The 22,713-nt window shown below is 35.2% G+C and overlaps 1 protein-coding gene and 1 long non-coding RNA gene across 3 annotated transcripts in view; one reads left to right on the top strand and one right to left on the bottom strand.

Moving 5' to 3' along the window:
- Positions 1-22,713, bottom strand: part of ZNF654 (zinc finger protein 654) — a 97,441-nt gene that overhangs the window by 5,954 nt on the left and 68,774 nt on the right. For both annotated transcript variants that reach the window (XM_029939156.1, XM_029939155.1), the window contains exons 4-7: positions 15,430-15,565; positions 12,606-12,808; positions 11,813-11,952; positions 1,614-1,755 (exon numbers count right to left, since the gene is read on the bottom strand). In XM_029939156.1, the coding sequence (XP_029795016.1) occupies positions 1,614-1,755; positions 11,813-11,952; positions 12,606-12,808; positions 15,430-15,565 (621 nt within the window). The remainder of the gene's footprint in view (positions 1-1,613; positions 1,756-11,812; positions 11,953-12,605; positions 12,809-15,429; positions 15,566-22,713) is intronic.
- LOC115291638 overlaps positions 20,749-22,713 on the top strand; it is a 51,076-nt gene continuing 49,111 nt past the window's right edge. Inside the window, exon 1 of the long non-coding RNA XR_003908601.1 lies at positions 20,749-20,802. This is a non-coding gene — a long non-coding RNA (uncharacterized LOC115291638). The remainder of the gene's footprint in view (positions 20,803-22,713) is intronic.

Here is a 22,713-nt window from a genome sequence, read left to right as displayed (position 1 = left end):
ACACACACACACACACACACACAGACTCCAAAGCAGGCTCTAGGATCCAAGCTGTCAGCACAGAGTCTGACACGGGGCTCAAACTCACAGACCACAAGATCATGACTAGAGCCAAAGTCAGACACTTAACTGACTGAGCCACCCAGGCACCCCCAGATTCTGATGCAATTTAAATGTTGAGCAGGAGGGTACCTGGGTGGCTCAGTCGGTTAAGCATCCAACTTCAGCTCAGGTCATGATCCCACAGCTCATGAATTTAAGCCCCACATCCGGCTCTGTGCTGACAGCTCAAAGCCTAGAGCTTGCTTCAAATTCTGTGTCCCTTTCTCTCTGCCCCTCCCCCCTCAACTTCTGTCTCTGCCTCTCTCTCAAAAACAAACATTAAAAAAATAAATGTTGAGAAGGATTCTATAACATAGCTTTTTTGTTTTTTTCTGTTTTTGATGGGGGTTGAAGTTAACTTTGATAGTGCATTTGTTTGTTTTTCTTTAATGTTTATTTTGGGGAGAAAGACAGAGACAGAGCACAAGTGGGAGAGGGGCAGAGAGAGGGAGACAGAATCAGAAGCAGGTTCCAGGCTCTAAGCCCTGAGCTGTCAGCACAGAGCCCAACAAGGCACTCATGACCTGAGCTGAAGTTGGACGCCTAACCGACGGAGCCACCTAGGCACCTTGACAATGCATTTGAATGACATTTCACGGTTTCATAATTAAGCTATGAATGCAGTTAGTAAAATAAAATAGGACATTTACAAAACTCTCTGATTACAATGCTGCTAACTTTCTATCATGTGAATATAACCACTACATGGTCATACATCTAATGAGTAACATGATAATGAATGTGATAAATGCATGAATTTGTAAGAAATGTTTATTGGATCTTTCTTTATATATTTAAAAGTAACCCACATAAAGATTCAGCCAAAGGGAGCTACCTAATGTAGGGTAGCTTTATCCTGATCTGGGCATTCAAGGTTCTGTTAATATTTGAGGGGAAAAAGTTAAAGCATTTGCAGGATCCAATTTCATGTCTATGTAAGAGTCTTACATAGAACTGTATTCACTTTTAAGTGACCCATGAAAAACTTACTTCAGAACTATTTTTAAAAACAGGTAATGGATTTTATTATTACTTCAAATAAATAAAAATTTATCAGATTTCAAAAATGTTTTAGAATTCATTGTTCCTTTTCACCTTATCACCAGACTTAAAATTATGAACTATATTTTATGTGAAAGCGAGCAGGTATTACCTATGTATATACAAAGTTCATCTGCAAATAAGATTCTACAAACGGATTAGGATAGTGTTAAAAATGACACTTCTAAAGAAAAGAGATAATCACTTCTTATGGAAGCAGTTCCCATTTTGAATTTTAAGTAACAGTAAATTGGCAGTTTTTCTGTCTATTTTCAGTTATTTTCACTTTTGCATATGCTTGGTACCATGTGGGGAGATTGAGGTTGGGGAAAGGGAAGGGTATGATACATAGAGAATGTGGCCTTAAAATCCTCCTTCTCTTCAAAACATTTTATCATAAATGATCCAAGTTTTGGTGAACTGTCATTTACATTTCATTTAAAATTAAGTGATAGATATATCCTGTTTACCTCATCTTTAATGATTTTCATGAAAGGAAATATGACTCTCACATTAGTTGCTGTTCTTAAAAGCTGGTAGCATTGATCTACAAAAACTTGTTTTGAAGGATTAGACTTAAGCTGAAGTTTACTCCATATGAAAATCAACTCCCTGTAAATGAGAAAAAGAGAGAAATAATCAAAAATAGAGTTTATTCCAATACAGACATTAGCTATCTTTTGATGATTCTATAGTAGCCTGGCTGGGATGGATACAACATGGGAGTAAATGGATCATTATGTTAACTTCCAGCTACTTCTGCTACCTGTATGAAACGAAAAGAGAGATCAGAAATTGTAATCTTACAGTAGCAAGGAATGAATTCCAATCATGTGCTGACAATCCCAAGGCACCTCTAGTACATGATAACAAATTGTAATCCCGGTGTAGCAATATCAATGATACTACTTTAAACTTTGGCCTTTAATTAATACCCTACTTGTAAATTTAGAAGTCAATTTTGTATACTTTCTGCAAAGAAGTGTCCATATTTTTTTTATTTTCAATCTCTTAAGATACCCATTGTACTCATTTAAAGTGTAAGATACTGTAGTACTGATTCTGAAACATTCTACTAAAGATCATCTGCTCTTCTGTTAAGATGTAGTATTCTGAAACAGAAAATCTATGGACCATTTAAAGTATTTCACTGGTAGATTGGTTTCTAAAATATGGCCATGGTTATTAGATGGACAAGGTAAGAGGAGTGGGTTATGAGGCAAAGGAAATCATAACATATAATTGACACATTTAGATATCCCTTTCTAGTAAATTAGAATTCTTTAAAATATGTCAAAGTACATAAAGCATCATAATCTAAAAAAGTGTTAAAATAATTGATGAAAATTGTTTTGTTTGTTTTTCTTTTAAGTGATTTACTGAGCATGTACTTTGAGCCTAGCACATACAGCTAGAAAGTTTAAGGACAGCGTGATTACTATCATGAAGGTGTACATAGTCTGCTTAGAGAGACAATCCAGAAAGCACAAAACAGAAAATAATGGTAAGGAACAGAGAAGAAGACCAAAATTCTAATTCTGTCTTCTTCTAGTCTGTACGGGTGTTCATAAGTTTCAGTCCACAACCCCACTTTGTTTTGCAGAGAAAAGCTCACCAGGTTTCACACTTTACTCCCAAATCTGTCGCAATGACTTCTTTCCCAATTTCCATGCCTGGGCATTTCAATTTAGATTGCTTTCTATCACTGTAACCCACTTAAAATGAATAATACTCCTGCAAAATTGATTCTTTTGCGAGGTCAGTCAACGCACTGAACATTCCTCGAACCTGTTTGGTTCTAATCTGTTTATTTTCCACAGCCTTTGTATTTCAATTATATTTTGCCCATAACCATACCATTCTTTCCCAGCGCTACTCCTTAGGCCCTCTAATTTTACATATGTGCTTCTAGATCAGTTGCTAAACTGATCTGTTTCCACACTTTCAAAAAATTTCATTCAGTGCTTATTCTCTATGTCACGTAGTATTAACAGCAACAGAAACATGGGTTTTGGAGTCAGAAGGATAGGATTTTAATCCTGGGCACTCTTCAAGGTTAATTAGTTAATGTGCTTCATTTATTCCCATTTTGTTTATGCTAATTGCTGTACTTGGAAAGTACCTCATTTCTAAGGTGGGCTTATCTGTCAAAGTCCCTATCAAATCCCCCTTCATCATGAATGCCTTCATGAATACCCCAAACTAAAGCGATAACTACTTCAGAATAGATCTTATCCTTCTTGTTGGTTTCATGCTTTTCATATATTTCCTTGTTGATATTTTATAAGTCCTGTTCCCCCAACTGTTAACTATATTGTTAATCTCAGTGACACATTGTATAATGGAAGTAGTGGCAAAAACATGAGACTGGGAATAAGAGATTTCTCATTAGGGCATTATACACTAACTAGTGTGATATTACCCAGTTCACAGTGAGCCATCTTTTTCTGGAAACAGACCTCCTATACAAGGTTGGAACCCCAGTGACCATTTAACTATGTGACTGCCCTCACCCTCCTTATGATATTAATTGTAGGAAACTGACTCTAGTCAAGCCTGTCAGAGTCCCTGGAATGTTCTCAACTCTAAACTCTGAAGGCTGGAGACTGTTAACATTCCTTTTGGTCTGCAACAGGAGAGAATGAAGTCAACGGGCAGAAAAATCAGTGTTCCTGGAAGCAGTTATCTTCGGGGACCTACTCTATCCTTCTCCTTTTTTTGTCATGACCCAGTACTTTTTCCATGTGCTCTAACTTTTCCCTAAACTAGTTAGACATAGGATGTGATCACTTGCAAATTGACTAGTATATATTCCAACTCCGTTTTGTTACTAGCTAAGTGGCTTTTATCTCTTTTATCCACAGTTATCTTATACATAAAAAGAACTAAGAGTTAAGTGAAAACACCTAGGTGAAATGTCTGGTATAAACTGATGTTTAATAAATCACTAATTTCCTATATTCCTTCCTTATCTTTATAATCTAAATAGTACCAACCAGTGAGATTTATTCAACAAATACTTGCTAGTTAATAAACTAGTAAAAAAAAAAAATGTATTCCTAAATGCTAAGAGCATTTAGAGGGAGAGTCTTGAGGAAATATCTTAAGTGCAATTGTAGACACAGAATGATGTATAAGATGATGGTGGACATTCTAAATAAGGGGTACTTTATAAATAAAGGGATGATATAGAAGGCAAGTGATTAACTGTTTAAGAAGATCTGGCAGATCTCTGCAACAGATTTAAAGACAAAAAATAAAAAAATGATAGTTGGAAGTTAGGGTAGAGTATTCATTGCACTCATTATGACACAGATCAGTGTTAAACATACTAGAAATGTATATATTCTCCAACTCGCTCCAAAAAAAAATTAAGACTCCTAATAAACATCCTTAGGGTACACTATTGTTATTATTTTTCTTTTTTGAAGAGAGAGATCTTATTTTCCTTCTCTATCCTTCTCCTTTTTTTGTCATGACCCAGTACTTTTTCCATGTGCTCTAACTTTTCCCTAAACTAGTTAGACATAGGATGTGATCACTTGCAAATTGACTAGTATATTTTCCCTAAACTAGTTAGACATAGGATGTGATCACTTGCAAATTGACTAGTATATATTCCTGTTAATTCAGGATAAAACTTGGTGAACAAAATATAATCCCAAAACTCTAATAAATATGCCAGGAAAGGTCTTACCAATATGGATTTTAGCTTCCTAGTAGGCAAATCTCTAGACTCTGGAAATCTCAGGATATATTTATGAAGCTTCATTTTGACTGAATTTATAAAAGGGGTATCAGGTTTTACTTGTATTTTAGATTTTGAAGGAAAACAGAACACTCTGAAAACCCACAATAGCTTCTTTCATCATGAGCAAATAGTGTTGATGAAGCTTACATTTTCTTTCCAAACAGAAGTCCTTTAGAAAACACAGCTCCATTATGGTGTACAAACACATTTCCCAGGTAGCTGACTACTAATGAAATCATCAAGTAACAAGCTGTGGAGAATGAAGTCTATAACAGGGTCTACAGCCACCTTTACAACGTATTTTTGTTTGTTTGACCTATTTATATTATGTAATATTTAATGGCAGAGGCTGAGAGTCAGGCTGCCTGGATTTAAATCTTAGCTTCATTATTCGCTTCATTACTTCATTATTTACATGGCTTAGCCATAATATTGTATACCCCATAAGATTACTGGAATAAATGAGAGAATGTATATATGAAGTATAGACCATAGGAAGCACTCAGAAGGTATTAGTAGCTGCTGTTATTACTACTTTGTAGTGGCTGTTGTTGTTAGCAATAGTGAGAGAAATGGGGTTGAATGCTTGCTCTACTGGCTTCAGATAGAGCAAAACTGGACTGTGGATCAGGTTCTGTCCAGAGGGGAGTTGAAGTAAGCTGGTTCATAGGGAAAGCCAAAATAAAACAGACAACACAGACCTTGTAGGCTGGAAAAAATCCTGCTCTTCAAGTTACGGTGAAAATCAACTTTTAGAAGTAAGAGAAAAGGACGCCAGCATTCAGAAATACTGAGGAGAGGTAGAAGAAATATGAGAGTAGGCAATCAGTATTCCGCCCACTCAGAAGGACGGACAAAGGAACGGGCTGGAGATTCCTTTCCAGTTAGGCAGCTGGGAGTCACACACCCAGCTTCTATTCTTAGAGGGTGCCAGTGGGTGGGGGCAGGAAGGATAGGCACTCTTCTTCTATTTTTAAAACCCCTCCCTAAAGAGTAAAATGGTTAGCCAAAAGAAGAAAGTATTTTTTTGTTCTGTTTATTTGTTTATTATACTAGGGATTTCAGTTTATTTATGAGTATATTAAAATAAAAAGGCTAAAGAATCTGTTGGCTTAATATAGTCAGTCAGAACATTCCTTTCCCCATAGGAAAAGATCTACTTTAACTGTCATGATTATATTTCAGAATAACTACATATCAAGAAATGATAACTCTTTTAAAACTATTTAAAATTGTATGTCTTACCACTGCCTCCTGATCTCCTCCTCTCTTTGAAATTCCAATTTACATGGTAAACTTTTTAATACAAATATGCATAATCTAAATAAAAATCTGCTTCCCTGGAAGATAAGTCCACTAGTTTCTAGACCCAGCTCTGCTATTAATTAGCTGTTTGACTCTATCTCTGAGCCTGAAGATTTTAATCTATAAAATTACATTAAATTAGTTTATCATTAAATTCATCTTCGAGATGTTGTTTGAAGTATTTAAGAATTTAGGTCCAAGATGGCAACATAGGCAGACCCTGAACTCACCTCCTCCAGGGACACAACAAATCTGCACCTATACAGAGAGCAGTTCCTCCTGAAGAACCGAAGACTGACTGAACAACTTCAGCACAACAGAAGAAAAAATGACCACATAGACAATGGCAAGAAAGATAGAGACACGACACAGGAACGTCAGGAATCCCCACTCCCACCCCTGTAAACTGCAGTGGCAAGGGACAGTAAGGGACTAGGAGCAGATTCATATGCCTGGAGGTACAGAAAAAAAGCTGCAGTTGAAAACGTCAACTAGAATATAAAGACCTAGTCATAGATCTGCCAAATAGCAAGAGGACTTCTGGAACTTTCTCTAGGTCAGTAGGGCTGTCAAACACCACGGTTTACATTCCCCATCCACCTTGACAGCATGGACAGGCGCATGGTCCAGACACCCTACCACCTCAGTGACTCCTGGTCCTCTACCCATCCCAGCCCCACCTGTCTCACCAAGGGGACCCAGTACAGCGCATACCGGGTCACCCTTAGTTAGGGCGCACTGCAGCTCCAGCCTACTTGACGAGGTAACAGACACAAAGCACCCTGGAATGCTCCATACTCACACCGCTTCAGCTCCAGACAACTTGCCAGGACACTATGTTCCACACCTGCTTCTGCTCCAGCTGCCCCACGAGGGCACCCCCTACACAGAATGCCCCAGGATACCACAGCCTGTCCCCACTTCAGCTTCAGCTGTCCTGCCAGTGTGCCATCTGTGCAGAGAACCCCAGGACCAGCCCAGCCTACACCCACTTCAGCTCTGGCCTTCCCACCAGCATGGCCCCAGCACAGAGAGGCCCAGGAACATCCAGCCGATGCCAGCCGCAGCTCTAGCCAGCTAGCCAAAGTCACCAAGCACACAATCTACACAGGAGAGGACTATACATAGGATCATTCCTTCAAATTTAGGGAGAGTAGCTGTTCCACCTGATTAATAGAAATAAACACAGAAAGTCAAACAAATGAGGAGATACAGGAATATGCTCCAAATAAAAGAATAGGACAAAACCTGGGAAAAAGAACTAAAGAAAACGGGGATAAGTGATCTACCTGATAAAGAGTTCAAAATAATGGTCATAAAGATGCTCACCAGGCTGGAGAGAAGAGTGGATGAACCCCGAACTTCAACAAAGAAAGAGAAAATATAAAAAAGAACGAATCAGAGTTGAAGAGTGCAAAAACTGAAGTGGAAAATAAACTAGAGGGAAGATTACTGAAAAATGCAGAACAAATTAGTGGTCTGAAGACAATGATGGAAAGCACCCACGCTGACATGCTGAACAGCAAAGAAAGAAAGAAAAAAGAATTTTCAAAAATGAGAATGGGTTAAGGGATATCTTGGATAACACCAAGCAAACAAGCATTTACATTACAGAGGTCCCAAAAGGAGAGAGAGAAATGGGCAGAAAATTGACATGAAGAGAGAATACCTGAAAATACCCCTAATGTGGGGAAGGAAACAGACATCTATCTACATTCAGGAGCATAGAGAATTCAGAACAAGATGAACCTAAGGAGAGCCACATCACCACACATAATAGTTAAAATGTCAAAGAGGAAAGATTTTAAAAAGTATAGTTCCTTACCCAGAACTATGAAATTAAAAGCTCTGAGAATAGGCATGAAAACCTGCATTAAATAACAAGCCTTCTGTGTGACCTTATGCTTACTAAAGTTTTTAAAGAACTACTTGATATCAGAATGACCCATTTTATATTCCTTAAGATTGCTTAATACATGTACCAATTTATAATTATGTGTGTATGTGGTGGGGCTAGGGGGTGTTGGAATGAGGCAGAAGAGTGCCAAAGTTTGACAGACCTGATAGTCTGGAAACTGGTTAAGAAAATGACAGTTTTCTTGAGAGTGGAGAGTGTGGCAGTCAGGAAATAGAAAGTATATGAATAAACCCTGATGTCTTATGTTAATGGTACCTGACAGCTGTGGTTCAAGATGTGAAATCCTCTGTGAAATCCTGTTATGGCGATAGTTTTCAAAAGCTATTATAAGAAATAAACTAGATAGACTGAAACGTATAATGTAAAACACGTATTTAAACTTGACCAATTCCAGGGAGCATGGTGACTCCGGCAGTTAAGCATCTGACCCTTGTTTTCAGCTCAGGTCATGATCCTGCAGTCCCTGAGATTGAGCCCCATGTCAGGCTCCGCACTGACAGCACAGAGACTGCTTGGGATTCTCTCCACCCCCGGCCCCGGCCCTCCCCTGCTTGCATGGCACGTTTTCTCAAAATAGACAAATATAAAAAAAGATTTTTTTTGCCAATTCCTAAGAGATAAATATTGGTGTTTTTAGGAGTGTTGTGTCCTTTTAAAGCCCAAATATCTCATGACTCACTATTTTGGATAATTTTTCTCACTATCAAACACTCTCAAACCAATATATAACTTTAATTTAACAAGCCGTAACCACCAGGATGAACAATTTAAATAAACTAGAAGTTTATCTTATTTCTTAAATTTCTTATTTTCAGTGACATTAGTCTTGGAACTTCTTTCTTCAGAAAAATAAACTTTAAAAATAGACAACATATAGTGAAGGCTCTGTACTCTATTAAAATTTGCCACTAACATTAAACTGATCCATTAAAGAGGATGTTTGTGAAAAATATATATTTCAGAATTTATAATTCAAAAGTGTTGATTAAAAAATGTCTATAACCCATATAATTTCAGATTATTATTGTCAGCAAATGAAACCTAGTTCTCCTTTAAGGATTAATGAAATGTCAGAGTGCCTGGGTGGCTCAGTTGGTTAAGTGTCCAATTGTTGATTTTAGCTCTGGTCATGATCTCACAGCTCATGAGATGAAGCCCCCATCTGTCTCTGCACTGATAGGGTGGAGCCTGCTTGGGATTCTCTCTCCCCCTCTTTGCCCCTCCCTCCTTCACATGTGTGCACATGCTGTAAGTAATATAAATAAACTTAAAAACAAAGAATTAGTGAAATGTCAAAGTGGTAGGATGTGTGTATGTGTGTGTACTAGGAAAGGGAAGGCAGAAGTTATTAGAATCTTTTATAGTTATTCATGATTTCACCTAATAGTGAAGATATGTGCTAAAAACACTCTAATACCACATTCTAAATTATATGATTGACAGGTAAATTTGATGTTTCATATATCCTACTAATCATTTTTAAGTAGTTTTGAAAATGTTTTTACAAACTAATATACAATACCATTTATATTAGCATACCAAGAATAAAATATTTAGGCATAAATCTAACCAAATACATACAAGATCTACATGAGGAAAACTACAAAATTAATGAATGAATCAAAGAACTAAATAAATGGGAGAGATATTCCATATTCATGAATAGGAACTCAATATTGTCGTGATGTCAATTCTTCCTGTCTTGATGTACAAATTGAATGCAATCCCAATCAAAACCTCAGCAGGTTATTTTATGGATACTGACAAATTGATTCCTAAAGTTTATATGCAGAGGAAAAAGACCCAGAATAGCCAATACAATACTGAAGAACAAAGTTGGAAGACAAATGCTAATAAAGACATTGTTGTATTGGTGAAAGAACAGACAAGTACATCAAGAGAACAGAACAGAAGAGAGCCCAGAAATAGACCCACATAAATACAGTCAACTGGTCTTTGACAAAGGAGCAAAGGCAATACAGTGGAGTGGAGAGAGTCTCATCAACAAATGGTGCTGGAATAACTGGACATCCACATGCCAAAAAAAAAAATCTAGACACACTATACCTTTCACAAAGATTAATTCAAAGTGGATCACAGACCTAAACATAAAATGCAAAACTATAACTCTCCTAGTAGATAACAAAGGAGAACACCTAGATGCCTATGGGGATGGTGATGCCTTTTTACAACACTAGTCATGATCCATGAAAAGAAATAATTGAAAAGCTAGGCTTTGTTAAAATTAAGAACTCTGCTCTGTGAAAGACAATATCAAGAAAATTCAAAGACAAGCCATAGATTGGAGGAAAATATTTGTGAAAGACACACCTAATAAAGAACAATTAACTCAAAATATACAAAGACCTCTTAAAATTCAACAAAAAGAAAACTGATAATCTGATTTTAAAATGGGCCAAAAACTTTAACAGACACCTCACCAAAGATATACAGTTAAAAAACAAGCATATGAAAAGATGTTCCCCATCACACATCATCAGGAAAATACAAATTAATATAAGAGTCTACTATACTATTAGAATGGTCCAATTTTGTCACACTGACAACAGCAAATGCTGGAGAGGACAATGAACAGGAACCCTCATACACTGCTGGTGGGAATACAAAACGGTAACACCCACTCTGGAAGGCAGTTTGAGAGTTTCTTCCAAAACTGAATACTCTTACCATACATTTTGGCAGTCGCACGACTGCTTTGGTATTTACCCAGAGGAGTTGAAAATTATGTCTACACAAAAACCTGCATACAGATATTTATAGCAGCTTTATTCATAACTGCCAAAACTTGAAAGCAACCTAGATGTCCTTCATTAGGTGAAACAGATAAATAAATTGGTAATCCAGGCAATGGAATATTATTCAGCACTAAAAAGAAATGAGCTATCAAGCTATGAAAAGACATGGTGGAACCTTAAATGTATATTACTAAGTGAAAAAAGCCAATCTGAAAAGGCTACACACTATATAATTCCAACTATATGATATTGTGGGAAAGGCAAAACTATGATAATATTAAAAAGATCAGTGGTCTCCAGAGGTGAGGGTTGGGGGAGGGAGAGAAGAAATGAACAGGTGTAGCACAGAGGACTTTTAGGGCAGTGAAAATACTCTGTGCGATACTACATTTATCCAAACCCACAGATTATATAGAACACCAGTAGTGAACCCTGAGAGAAACTGGACATTGGGTGGTTATGATGTGCCACTACAGGTTCATCCTTGGTTTAAAAAAAAAGAAAAAAAAGTGCCCTTCTGGGAAGGTTTTTTTGTTTTTTTTCTGAGTAATATTGGTAATGGAGAAGGGTATACACGTATGGGGGTTGGGGTATAATGGGAAATGTCTGTACCTCTCTCCCAATTTTACTGTAAACCTAAAACTGCTCTAAAAAATAAAGTCTTAAAAAACTTAACACTCCACATTTAATTTAAAATATAATTGTTTCATTATAATACATACTTCAAACATTTACACTGTCAATTACTGGTACATGGTTACTGTCTTTTTAAATTTTTAGATAATACAACTTACTGTTGTTTCTTGCACAATACATTTTTAAAAAGTTACTTAACATTTTCACAGAACTTTTTTAAAAACATAAAGTCCAGACTCTACCAACCAATTCTCCGTCTATTCCCCATCTTATCCTTTCAATTTCCATATTAGGAACACTTACCAGATACAGTACATATCTCCATTCTGGAGCTGTGGAATAAGAAAGGATTCACAGAGTTGCAAGGCTAACATAGTCTTGCCTTCTTTTTCAGTGTTACAGATGATATCAATTCCACTCTTACAATCAGTTTTCAACAAATGCTACAAGAGGAAAAGAAAAATCAATTCATATCATTAAAATTCCTAAAAAGCTAATTGCATTAAATATTTAGATTAAACATTCAGGTAAAAATTTAGATTTCTGGTTTTCTTCTACAAAGACAATGATGAATTACACAAATATTTTCATGGTTTCATAGTTTCACTCTCTAGCACCTGCAATTTGTAACTACTTTTAATCTCACTAATGTCCACACTTGCAAGTAAATAGGTTCTATATTAGGAAAAGATTTTTTTCATCTTAAAAAAAAAAAAAGAGCATTTAATTTCTTAGTATTTTACTTAAAAGGCAAAATATTTATAAAAGTATTTACAAAACAAGTGCTGAGTAATCAATTTAAATTTTTATTTAAAATGCTTCCCATTTTTATTTAACCTCTTCTGTCACACAATAAGCTCAACATGTATAATGCTTACTATGAGTGCTTTGTTAATTTCATCAATTGTCAACCTCAGATTGCCTAAATCAACTGAGTTTAAAGAATAGTCCCAAAGAGAAAACATCTAGATAATATAATCTTAAAACCTTTGGTGTTAATATAAAAGGAATTTTACAAGAATGGGCTACTTTTGGGGGGGGGGGGGGGTCGGATACGGTTAAAATAGTAAAATGCAAACATGATCTCAAACAATACCTCCCGGAATAGTTGATCTTCTAAAGGTGACATAAACAGACATGTGAAGAGTGCTTGATGGAAGTACAAGTCTTTGCTGATTTCTGGGTGATTTATACAAGATTTAATAAGAGCCATTGCTTCAGGTATGCGTTCACAAGCAATTAGGTATCTGGCACGTAGTTCAAAGAACAGTGGATTTTCAGAACTTAAATATTTGTTCACTATATTAAAAAGAAAACAAACTCTTATTACTCTCAAGAAAAGATTCTTAAACTTTGTTGTTTGAAACTTTACCACTAACATGTGGCATCTAATTAGATTAACTGGCTATTTAGTTAAATAGCGTTTTCCTTAGTAGGAGTTTATGAAAAGATTATTTAGTTACATAATTGGAAAAATGGAAATAAGAGCAATACCAAAACTCAAGAAGTGTCTGTTGATTTCTTTTCAGTCTAAATATTGAAAAAATTTTTAAAAATGACATATTCTCTTTTCCGTTCACTAATATGTTAAAATATGTTTCAGATAGCATGGGGTCTGGAATTTCTAGTCAATTCATATACTTTATATTTTGTTGCCTGATATTTTCATTACTGTAAGATTAAAAGGCTGAATCCTATTTTGTCATTAAAACCACGTTGATGTATAGAGAAAAGTAATCTAAATTAATGAAAATATATTTTACTACTTTTTAACAAGAAATTAAGCCAAAAGTAGTACCAAAAAAGATTGCTTATTAAAATATGCTATGTATTACTAAGAATAATTACTAATTAATATTTGCTTTAAACAATTTAAAAACATATAAACACCTTTATCTACATAAGTTTATTTAGACCTAACAACAACCTATGACAGGTATCCTAATACTTCTTTCACATCACAAAACTGAGACTCAGAGAGGTCAAATGACTTGCCCAAGGACAAAGAATAAGTGGCAGAGCAGGAACAGGGACCCACATTTCATGATTTCAAATCAAAAGTGTTTTCTTTAGTCATGTATGTTTAATCAGTAGCTTCTAAAATGCCTATGAGTAATGTTTTATTTGGGCTTCAACATCTGCCTTGCAATTCTGTTTATAGTATATGATAAACAGACAATATTTTATATAGCTAATACAAAGATAAACTTCAGACTTGTCTTTACCCTCATGGTTACCAACTAGAGGAGGGTCATACATATTAATGAGGCTCTAGAGCAGCTTTTCCCAAAGTGAGGTATGCTAGTGCAAGTATGAAAGGAATATGTAAAGGCAGGAAAGAGAGAGAGAGAGAGAGACAGAGAAACAGAGATACCATCAGCCCTTATACCAACCAACAACAGATTTGTTCTAGCTCCTAGTCACAGAAGCCTGAAAGCCCCCTGAAAAGCCCAGACTTTCTTCTCTATTCTCACTCCTTTTGAAGCTCATCTAAGCTCCTGGGCCCTCTGACCACATTCCTCAGTCTCCTCATAGTTTTCTTCAGTCTGTCACCCTTACCTTCACTAACTGACTCTATATACTTTTCCTGGATGATACAACTCTTCCTCCTTGGTTCCAACTGCATCCCTCTTCAGTTTTTTACTCCTTTCTGAAACCCTCACATCAAGTTCCAGTATCCTCTGTATCCCCTGGGTATTTACCACTGTATCACTATGATCTATATTGTAGGTCTTTCCTCTAATCTTATTCTACCTCCTGTCTCAACCCACCACTTTGAACTACTTCTGATCTTCTCTCTTTCATCATCTCTCATATCTCTGTCACAGTCCCCCACATTTGTATCTGGAGTTGACTTGCTCTTAAGCTAGAGAAGCACAGCCCCTTATCCACTCAACTCTACTCAAAACCTACTCCCAACCCTTAACCTGAGATGAATGGAAAGACCCTAACCTGCTCAGCACAGTATGTGGTGTTAAGTATCCTCAAGAGACCAAGGGTGAGGCGACTGGTCTTTTCCCCCTGGCCATCTTATAATTGCACTCGATGGGCTCTTTCCACGGTTTCAAATGTTTTCCATACTTTTTTGCTTACACTACTGAGTTTACATTCTATTTTGGTGATCCAAAATGTTCTGGGGCTCAGGAATCATATGGCAAACTTTTTTAAATAAAATTAACTAGAAGTAATTGACAGAGCATCTTGCCTCAAAAGGAAATTTTGGCCTACAGGAAACACTGTGGATCTAGGTTGGAAAGGAGGTGATGTCAAAGCATGCAGGTAACTCAGGAATGAGATAAAACTCAACTTCTATTAATGGATGAAGTTTGGGAAATACTGCTCCAGAGTATTTGGAATTGAAATTTACTTGTTCATTCAACTAGTCGCTCATTCACTTACACATTCCTCAGGTGGTCACTTCATTCAGTTAACAAATACTCATATTGAATACCTACTCTGTACCAGGTACTGGGCTGGGTATAGGATATGCAGTAGTGGTGACAAAAACTGACAGAGTTCCAGTCCTCAGAGTTTCCTGTATAAGGGAGATTCCATGTACTTAAGCAGGGTGGTCTTTTTTTTTTTTAAGGGTGTCTGTTCCTACTTAAATATATTTTTAAAATATAGCAAGTAATGAAACAAACTCTCTTGTAAGTAACATCTGGACAGTAAATGTATTAACACTGAATTTCCATTAGAATAAATGGAAAATTACTAGAAATAAAGGTATCTAGTCTGGTGTCAAAAACCATTCTTGGGCCAGGTTAGTATAACAATTTAAACACACTTCATGTGAAAACACATTACTCTTTTTCAGTAATAGAAGATAAAGAAAAATCACTATTACTGCTCTAGTTAGAAATTAAAATTGCGCTTGCTTCTCACAAATGTTCGTTTTGATTCTGAGTCTCCTGAAGTACCTATCTCCTGAGATGCTGGCTGGGCTTTAAGAACAGCTTGCAACACTGGATCTTCCCATGGGCCACCATCTCTAATGATTCGAGTCACCAGTTCCAGATTCACATTTCCATATCTGCGGAGGTGATTCTGGCATTCCTAGGAGAGAAAAATCATTTTGGCTTTGTGAATTTAAAGGGGTTAAAAACTAAACTTGATCATCCTTGTCAATAAAATGACTGATGGTCATTGAGTCAGCTATTAAATTATAAAGGAGAAGGGGTTGCTATAGTAACCTAAGTAGGGTGTCAAAATCCCATCAGTACACAAATAGGCTTTAATGCCAAGGGTTACAGAGTTTCTACATAATTGGACATAGAAAATCCAGTTATAATAGGGATTAAGTGTAACCCAAGGGAAAAACTTACAGGATGCATCATTTCTAGGAAAAGAACCAGGTTATAAAACCTAAGGGAAAAACTTACAGGATGCATCATTTCTAGGAAAAGAACCAGGTTGCAAAAATGTAAAACTTAAATGTTCAGTTAACGTGAGGGGTCATAAAGCTTCTGTTTAACAATGGCAAGCAAGAGCCTGACTATAAGAAAGAGGCAGAAGGGTCCCTGTCCAATGCAGAATGTGGTTGGCAGACAGACACAGGTCCCTTGCTCTGATCCCAAATGTATATGCTAGTTGTGGTGGTAGGCTGGAAGATGGAAATTCTATTGTATTATCGTTCTGTTAGCAGATTTGTAGTCTTGGGATAAAGAAATAAGAAATAGCAGGCTGAAGGAATGAATCCAACCTATAATACAAAGACTTTACATTAGTTTTAAGATAAGGATGTATTGATAGTTTGGGCATTAACTGATAACTTGTCTATGTATTTTCTAGGAGTTTTTTAAAGATATTTGAAATATTTTTAGAGAATGTGTTATCTTAGACTTGTGATTATAAAATAAATTATGTAACAAGTTTATAAACAAAGCTTAATATTTAGGAGAACTTAGTTAACTGAATTTATAAGTTTGATTAGATTTAGGTTTACAAGATTTAACTATCTGATTATGCTTTTTTGATTTGTTATATACCCTGGTGGTTTTTTTTTTAAATGTTTCATGGAATTTAACTTGATAATTTTAAAAGATTAACTGAAGGCCTAGTGAAGGTATGAATAAATATATATTTTTCAATGCATACATTGCACTTACAGTCTTAAGAAAAAAAACTAGGTATTGAAATTGGCTGTGTTAAAAATGTGAATTGCACATCAATTAAAACACAAATAATTGCTAAAATTGCTTTCTGTGCTCAAAAAATCCCTCAGACATCAAAAATTTACTAAGTTATAAAGCAAAGCTTCAATATAAAACAATACACTATTACAAATTTTACTTATGATATAAATCATCAGGCTACATGTTCCAAGTGGCAGTAAACACTTTGCTTTTATTTGTCATGTTCTTTCATCATTTGAATGTTCCAAAGTAGTATCTATATACCACTTTTCATTCCTTGTTAATATACACAAAAAGAGGTTTTATTTGTTTAATGAGAGAACAAGGCAGTAGAAGAAATCAGGTTTCAAGTTAAAGAATTATTTAGTCAAAGAAGTCAAAGGATAATTAAGTCATAACATGAAAATAACTATTTTCTAGAAGTTATTTAGAGTATTCCCAAATTAAAATGAGCAAGCAAATACAACTGTATAAATAATGGGCAAGTTACTTAACCTCTCTGTGTTCCTCCAGTTACCTCATCTGCAGAATGGATAGTAAAAACACCTACTTCATAGTATTGTTGTGAGGTTTAAATATACAGTATTGAAAGTGCTTAGCATAGTGCCTGGCATATAGTAAGCACTTAATAAATGTTAGCTATTATATCTTCTAGTATTTTTTAACATTTTGGATATATAAACATTTTTATCTTAGCACACCCAAATGCCATAGGATAAAACTAATTTCTACATTTCCATGTGTCAGCATGTTTATATAGCATTCGTAAAAATAAGATATAAAGTTTTTTGATCAGCCATGATTTGTTTTAAACACATGGAACATAGTAACATTCTGTGTTAACAGCTTTATGATTTAAAACAATCATTGATTTCAAACCTAAAGGGAAACAAACTGCTAAATTACTCTACACACATACTGCTACCCCTAAAATTCAACTACTATCAGCTGACTTTTGGTTCAATAAAAGTACAAGACAGAAGGTGAGCTGGATGCTCGTCCTTGAAGCCCTGGTGACCTTTAGCTCTGCTGCTGAGCTCTTGGACAACCCATCTTTCTAGCTGTCTCACAACAGCTCAGATACCAATCATACAGCCCTTGGCACTGTGAGACCTAGACTTGGACAGTGAAACAGGTTTATTATTAATCTCCTAAACATGGCTGAAAAGTAAATACTTGGAGGTCTTGTTAAAAAACAGATTCCCAAGCACCAATTCAAACATACTAAATCAATATTTTAGAGGAAAGTCCTGACAAACTATATTTAACAACCCCGACCCCACAGTCAACTCTGACATACTTTTTGATTATACTTTCTACATTTAGTGTGTACTTTCAAAAATGTTTATACTAGAAAGCATATACTTGTATTCCTATCAATCCTTCTATTAAAAATTAGTCAATTAGCTTAAGTTCATTTTTCTAAGATAAAAATTGTATGGACAGTTTTGTTTTTGTGTGTGTATGCACTTATTGAGCAAAATGTACCATATTTTAGAAACTATGTCCAATGGGAAATGGCTCTGGATAGCAAATAGAGATGAAATGAAGATTTCATTTTAAAAAAATGAAAAAAAAAGACATGGGATGAGAGAAATAGGTTTGTAAGTATCTTTTGGCTCCTCCTTCCTTAAATAGTATGGTGGCTTTTGTGCATGATATTCAATTTAAAAGCTTCCAAAGTGAAAAAGGAAGTGCTTAAAAGTCACTATAGAATTCACAACTTATCTTTCCTATATATGCATATTATATATATTTTTTACAATGTTTACTTAATTAAAAATTTGGACCTGTACATTAACCTAATCCTTTATTAAGTCATCTGTCTACTATCATTGATAACCACCACACTATGCTCTCTACTCCCTCAGAAACTTCCATTCAACCTTGTGTTTTCACCAAAGATAGAAAACAAAACCCCCTCCCTCCTTCTTCTTTCAGAATCTATTGTGGTTTGGACTTAATGTTTTGTTCCAGAAAAATTTTCTTCCCTGAACTTGTTGCTTCTTTAGAACTCGCCCTCCAACATGTCTGCAAGCTGTATATTCAGTGTTCTTGATCTGAACTCTTATCATAGAATGATTTTTTTTTTCCATAGGATGAAATTCTTAATGACCAACTTCTTATTTAAGGATCTCTGGACTTACCTACCTAACTCATTCACCTGTTCAACATCATGAATCCTTTCCTCCAGCCTGGTCTCTTCCATGACTCTCAAATTCATCATGTTACTTTCTTGCTTATACTTTTCTCTTATCACTCACTCTCTTTCTTCTACAACTTACTACAAACCTATTTAAACCTTCCAGTAAACCAATCTAAATACTTTCCTATCTTTCCACAATCCTACTTTCCCCTGAGAAGCCTGTACTAGCTACTTCAATCCATAATAAACTTAATTCCTTCTCCTGCAATACTGAAAATCAGTACCAGTCCACTCTTCTGATATTTATCATGTGAGAGGAAGCCTTGTGTTAATAAGGGTTGACACCTTACTTCTTAGGTAGTTAACAGCATGTCAAGAAAGGAAAGGTATACCAGAGAAGATAAATTCTCAGTAATAATTTTTAATCAAAATAGAGTTTTATCGAAGTCCATGTAACCAGAAGCATTATGCAGTATTTGTCTTATTTTGAATGCAGCTTCCAGAGTAAAACTGTAGAACACTGTATCAAATCCATTCATAAAGCAAGCTATTATAGCAAGTCAAAGCAAAAATATTTTCTTAAAAAAAGGTCTTCAATGTGGTTAATGTTATCAAAAAAGCCTTTAAAATACAGTAAAATCTTTATAATATTTGTAATAGAAGAATGATCATAACTTTTATTATTACACTTCCATTGGTTATCTCATGGCAAAACATTTCAAAAAGTTGTAAAATTTAAAGTTGTTATGTGATCTTTTTCAGAAAGACAACATCCCACATTTGCTGTTCTTTTCTTTGGTTAAGTTCCTAAGGAATATTTACCTAATGTTTTTAAAAAATAAACATTCTGAATTTGTCCATATAAAGAGGACACTATAACAGTGAAAAAGTTACACTTTTCAAAAGAAAAGTTATGGAAAAAATCATTTAAAATGAATGTTTGTAAGTATTTACATTGATGCAGGTTTGCTGTTGCCAAAAATCAGTATGTCACCTATGTTTGTATCTATCCCCTTAAAAATCAAACTAGAATTTGTTTTTTTGAAAAACCTTTCAAATGAAGCATTTTAATGGGCTTTCAGACTCATATGTTAAAAATGGTTAGTACCAAAACATCAATGTCAGTAACAACAGAAATTTAGTAAGTAGTCAGATTTAACAGCTCTTTGTAATTTGGGTGGGAGGAATTTAAACTGAGTATCATAGTTTAGAAAATTTCATTTGGCTCTATCAAAGGTATCTTTTTTCACCAATGACAGCTATTAAAACCAAATATCAAAGTAAACAACTTAAAATCAGACTATAAATTATTATATGACCAAATGTTAAAATTTTTCAAAAATAAAGCACATTCAGTCATACTGCTATCATTAGTTTTTATACTGTTAAAACATTATTTTACTTTTACCTTTAATTGTCTTTTATGTTTCATAATATATAATATTAGCAATGGCCATAAATAACACATATATATGTATTGAGAATTTTCTTTTTTTTAAAAAAACCTAGATGGTTATGCTATCAGAAGTCTGGAGATTCCTGATTTTACATATTATTTGTTTTTACATTTGTGTTTGTAATCAAATATAAAACCATCTTTTTTTTTAACTGACTGTCTTCTATTGATCCTAATATGATGTCAGTTTTCTTCATTATGTGACATGCTTCTTCCTATTATTTTTTATGGTTTTCACTGTAGTCTAGGCCTTCCTCTGCTATCACTTAGATAACCACATTAGTTTCTTCTTACTGTCTCTTCTCAACAAGCCTTTAGGAGGTCTCAGAAAGTTAGATAACAAAGCATTTATGTAAGAGCTCCTAGCTGGCCCAGTTGGTGAAGCATGCAACTCTTGGATCTCAGGATTGTGAGTTTGAGCCACATGTTGGTTATAAAGATTACTTAAAAATAAAATGCTTAAAAAAAAAGATAGTTGTAATAAATAAAACATTTCTTTTGTAGCTCCTGGCTCTCAGTTGGTGGAGCATGTAACTCTGGATCTCGGAGTCACAAGGTGAGGACCCACATTGGGTGGAGAGATTACTCCTTCAAAAGTAAACAAAAATAAACATTAAAAAAAATTTAAGGGGCACCTGCCTGGGTGGCTCAGTTGGTTAAACGTCCGGCTTTGGCTCAGGTCATGATCTCATGGTTAGTGAGTTCGAGCCCCGCACTGGGCTCTGTGCTGACAGCTCAGAGAGCCTGCTTCAGATTCTGTGTCTCCCTCTCTCTGCTCCTCCCCCATTCGTGCTCTGTCTCTCTCTGTCTCTCAAAAATGAATAAACGTTAAAAAATTGTTTTTAATTTAGGGGTACCTGGTTAAGCTTTAGCATCCAACTTTAGCTCAGGTCATGATCTCACGGTTTATGGGTTAGAGCCCTGCATGGGGCTCTCTGCTATCAGTGCAGAGCCCACTTCCGATCCCTTGCACCTGCCTCTCTTTATGCCTCTCCCACTTGCATTGTCTCTCGAAAATAAATAAACATTGAAAAATATTTTTTAACTGAAAACTATTGTTTTGACATACACATTAGTGCAAACACATGATTACATCTACTCATACTGGTTGAGAATAAGACTTAGGCCCTTGTTCTACTTCTATAAACCTCAACTCCACAGGAGCTTAATTTTCTGACCTGTAAAATAAGGGATTATTGGATTAAACAATTTCTAGGGTGACCCCAATCTCAAAGTTATAAACTGCATTAATGTGTATAAATTACCTATATTTATTTGATTTTTAAAATAACTTATAGTCATGTACTTAGTGAACTATTTAAGATATCCCATGTGGGACTATGGGAAAAAATGAATATTTAAATATAAGTAATTGTTCTCTGTTTAACAGACATGATTAAACTTTTATACATTTTAACAATCTTAAGTAATGAATATAAATGTTACTTAAATTAGCAATCGGAGTTTTAGCTGAAAGGGAAGTCAATCATAAGTATAGCAAAACCATCAAGTGTGGCATAACCAAATTTCAGAATTGGTGATTGCCATGTTAATGAAAGTACAACCCTATTATTAACATTTTTAAGTCAGTAATGAAATAATATTGCCAACAGAGAAGCACTACTGTTACTGCTCTAACCTGTAAGACAGAGACCCCGAAGCAGAATTAAGGTGTACACAAGGTTTACTGGAGTACAGGTTCCCACACACAAAAAAAATATAAAATCTGATTCAGCAGAGAGAATAAAGAGTTAGTCAAGAGAACAGGTCACAGTACTGGCAATACTTCAAATTGGGCAAATTTACCTACAACAAATATTATTAAATAGATGAATGAATGAATCTCTCTGGTCCTCAGTTTCATCATTTATTAAAGCTAGGCTGGACTTAATGACCTTCATATTTCTGCTTTGCAACTAAATTTTCTATGATCTAATATGTTATCTGGGAAAACAATCTACTTCAAGCATAAATATGCTGATAATTCTAGTTATTATGTATTAAGACACTATAGAATCATCTTTCAGTGATAAGTGAAAGCCTCAATGACCCTGATGTACGCTTAGAGCTACTTTCAACGTGTCAATCTTACTGATTTTGAAGGCACTTACATGCCTGATCCTGACAACACAAAATTGCAAGATGCTCAGAATATAAGATCTTTGTTTAGAGTTGGATACTATGTGTAAACAACTATCACTGAACAATGTTTAGTATCCACTTTTTGAGATGACTGTTGGTTCCGTGTGTCAGGGTAGACTGGCCTTTCCTGACATAAGCAACTTATCGATGCTGACAGCTCTATCTTTTGGACAGCTCTATCTTTTGGAGGCTTGCTCTTGGTCTCTTGAGCTTAACTGTTTCAAGTTTACTTATTATATATTTTATGCCTGAAATAACTCTGGCTCTTGTATCTCTTCAAAGTGATTATAGAATTCAACAGTTGAGATAAAGTGTTTCCTTCTCA

Source organism: Suricata suricatta, chromosome 5, assembly GCF_006229205.1.
Source record: "Suricata suricatta isolate VVHF042 chromosome 5, meerkat_22Aug2017_6uvM2_HiC, whole genome shotgun sequence".
NCBI lineage: Eukaryota > Metazoa > Chordata > Mammalia > Carnivora > Herpestidae > Suricata > Suricata suricatta.
Note: the sequence above shows the minus strand (reverse complement) of the source record. Positions and strands in the feature narration are given on the sequence as shown.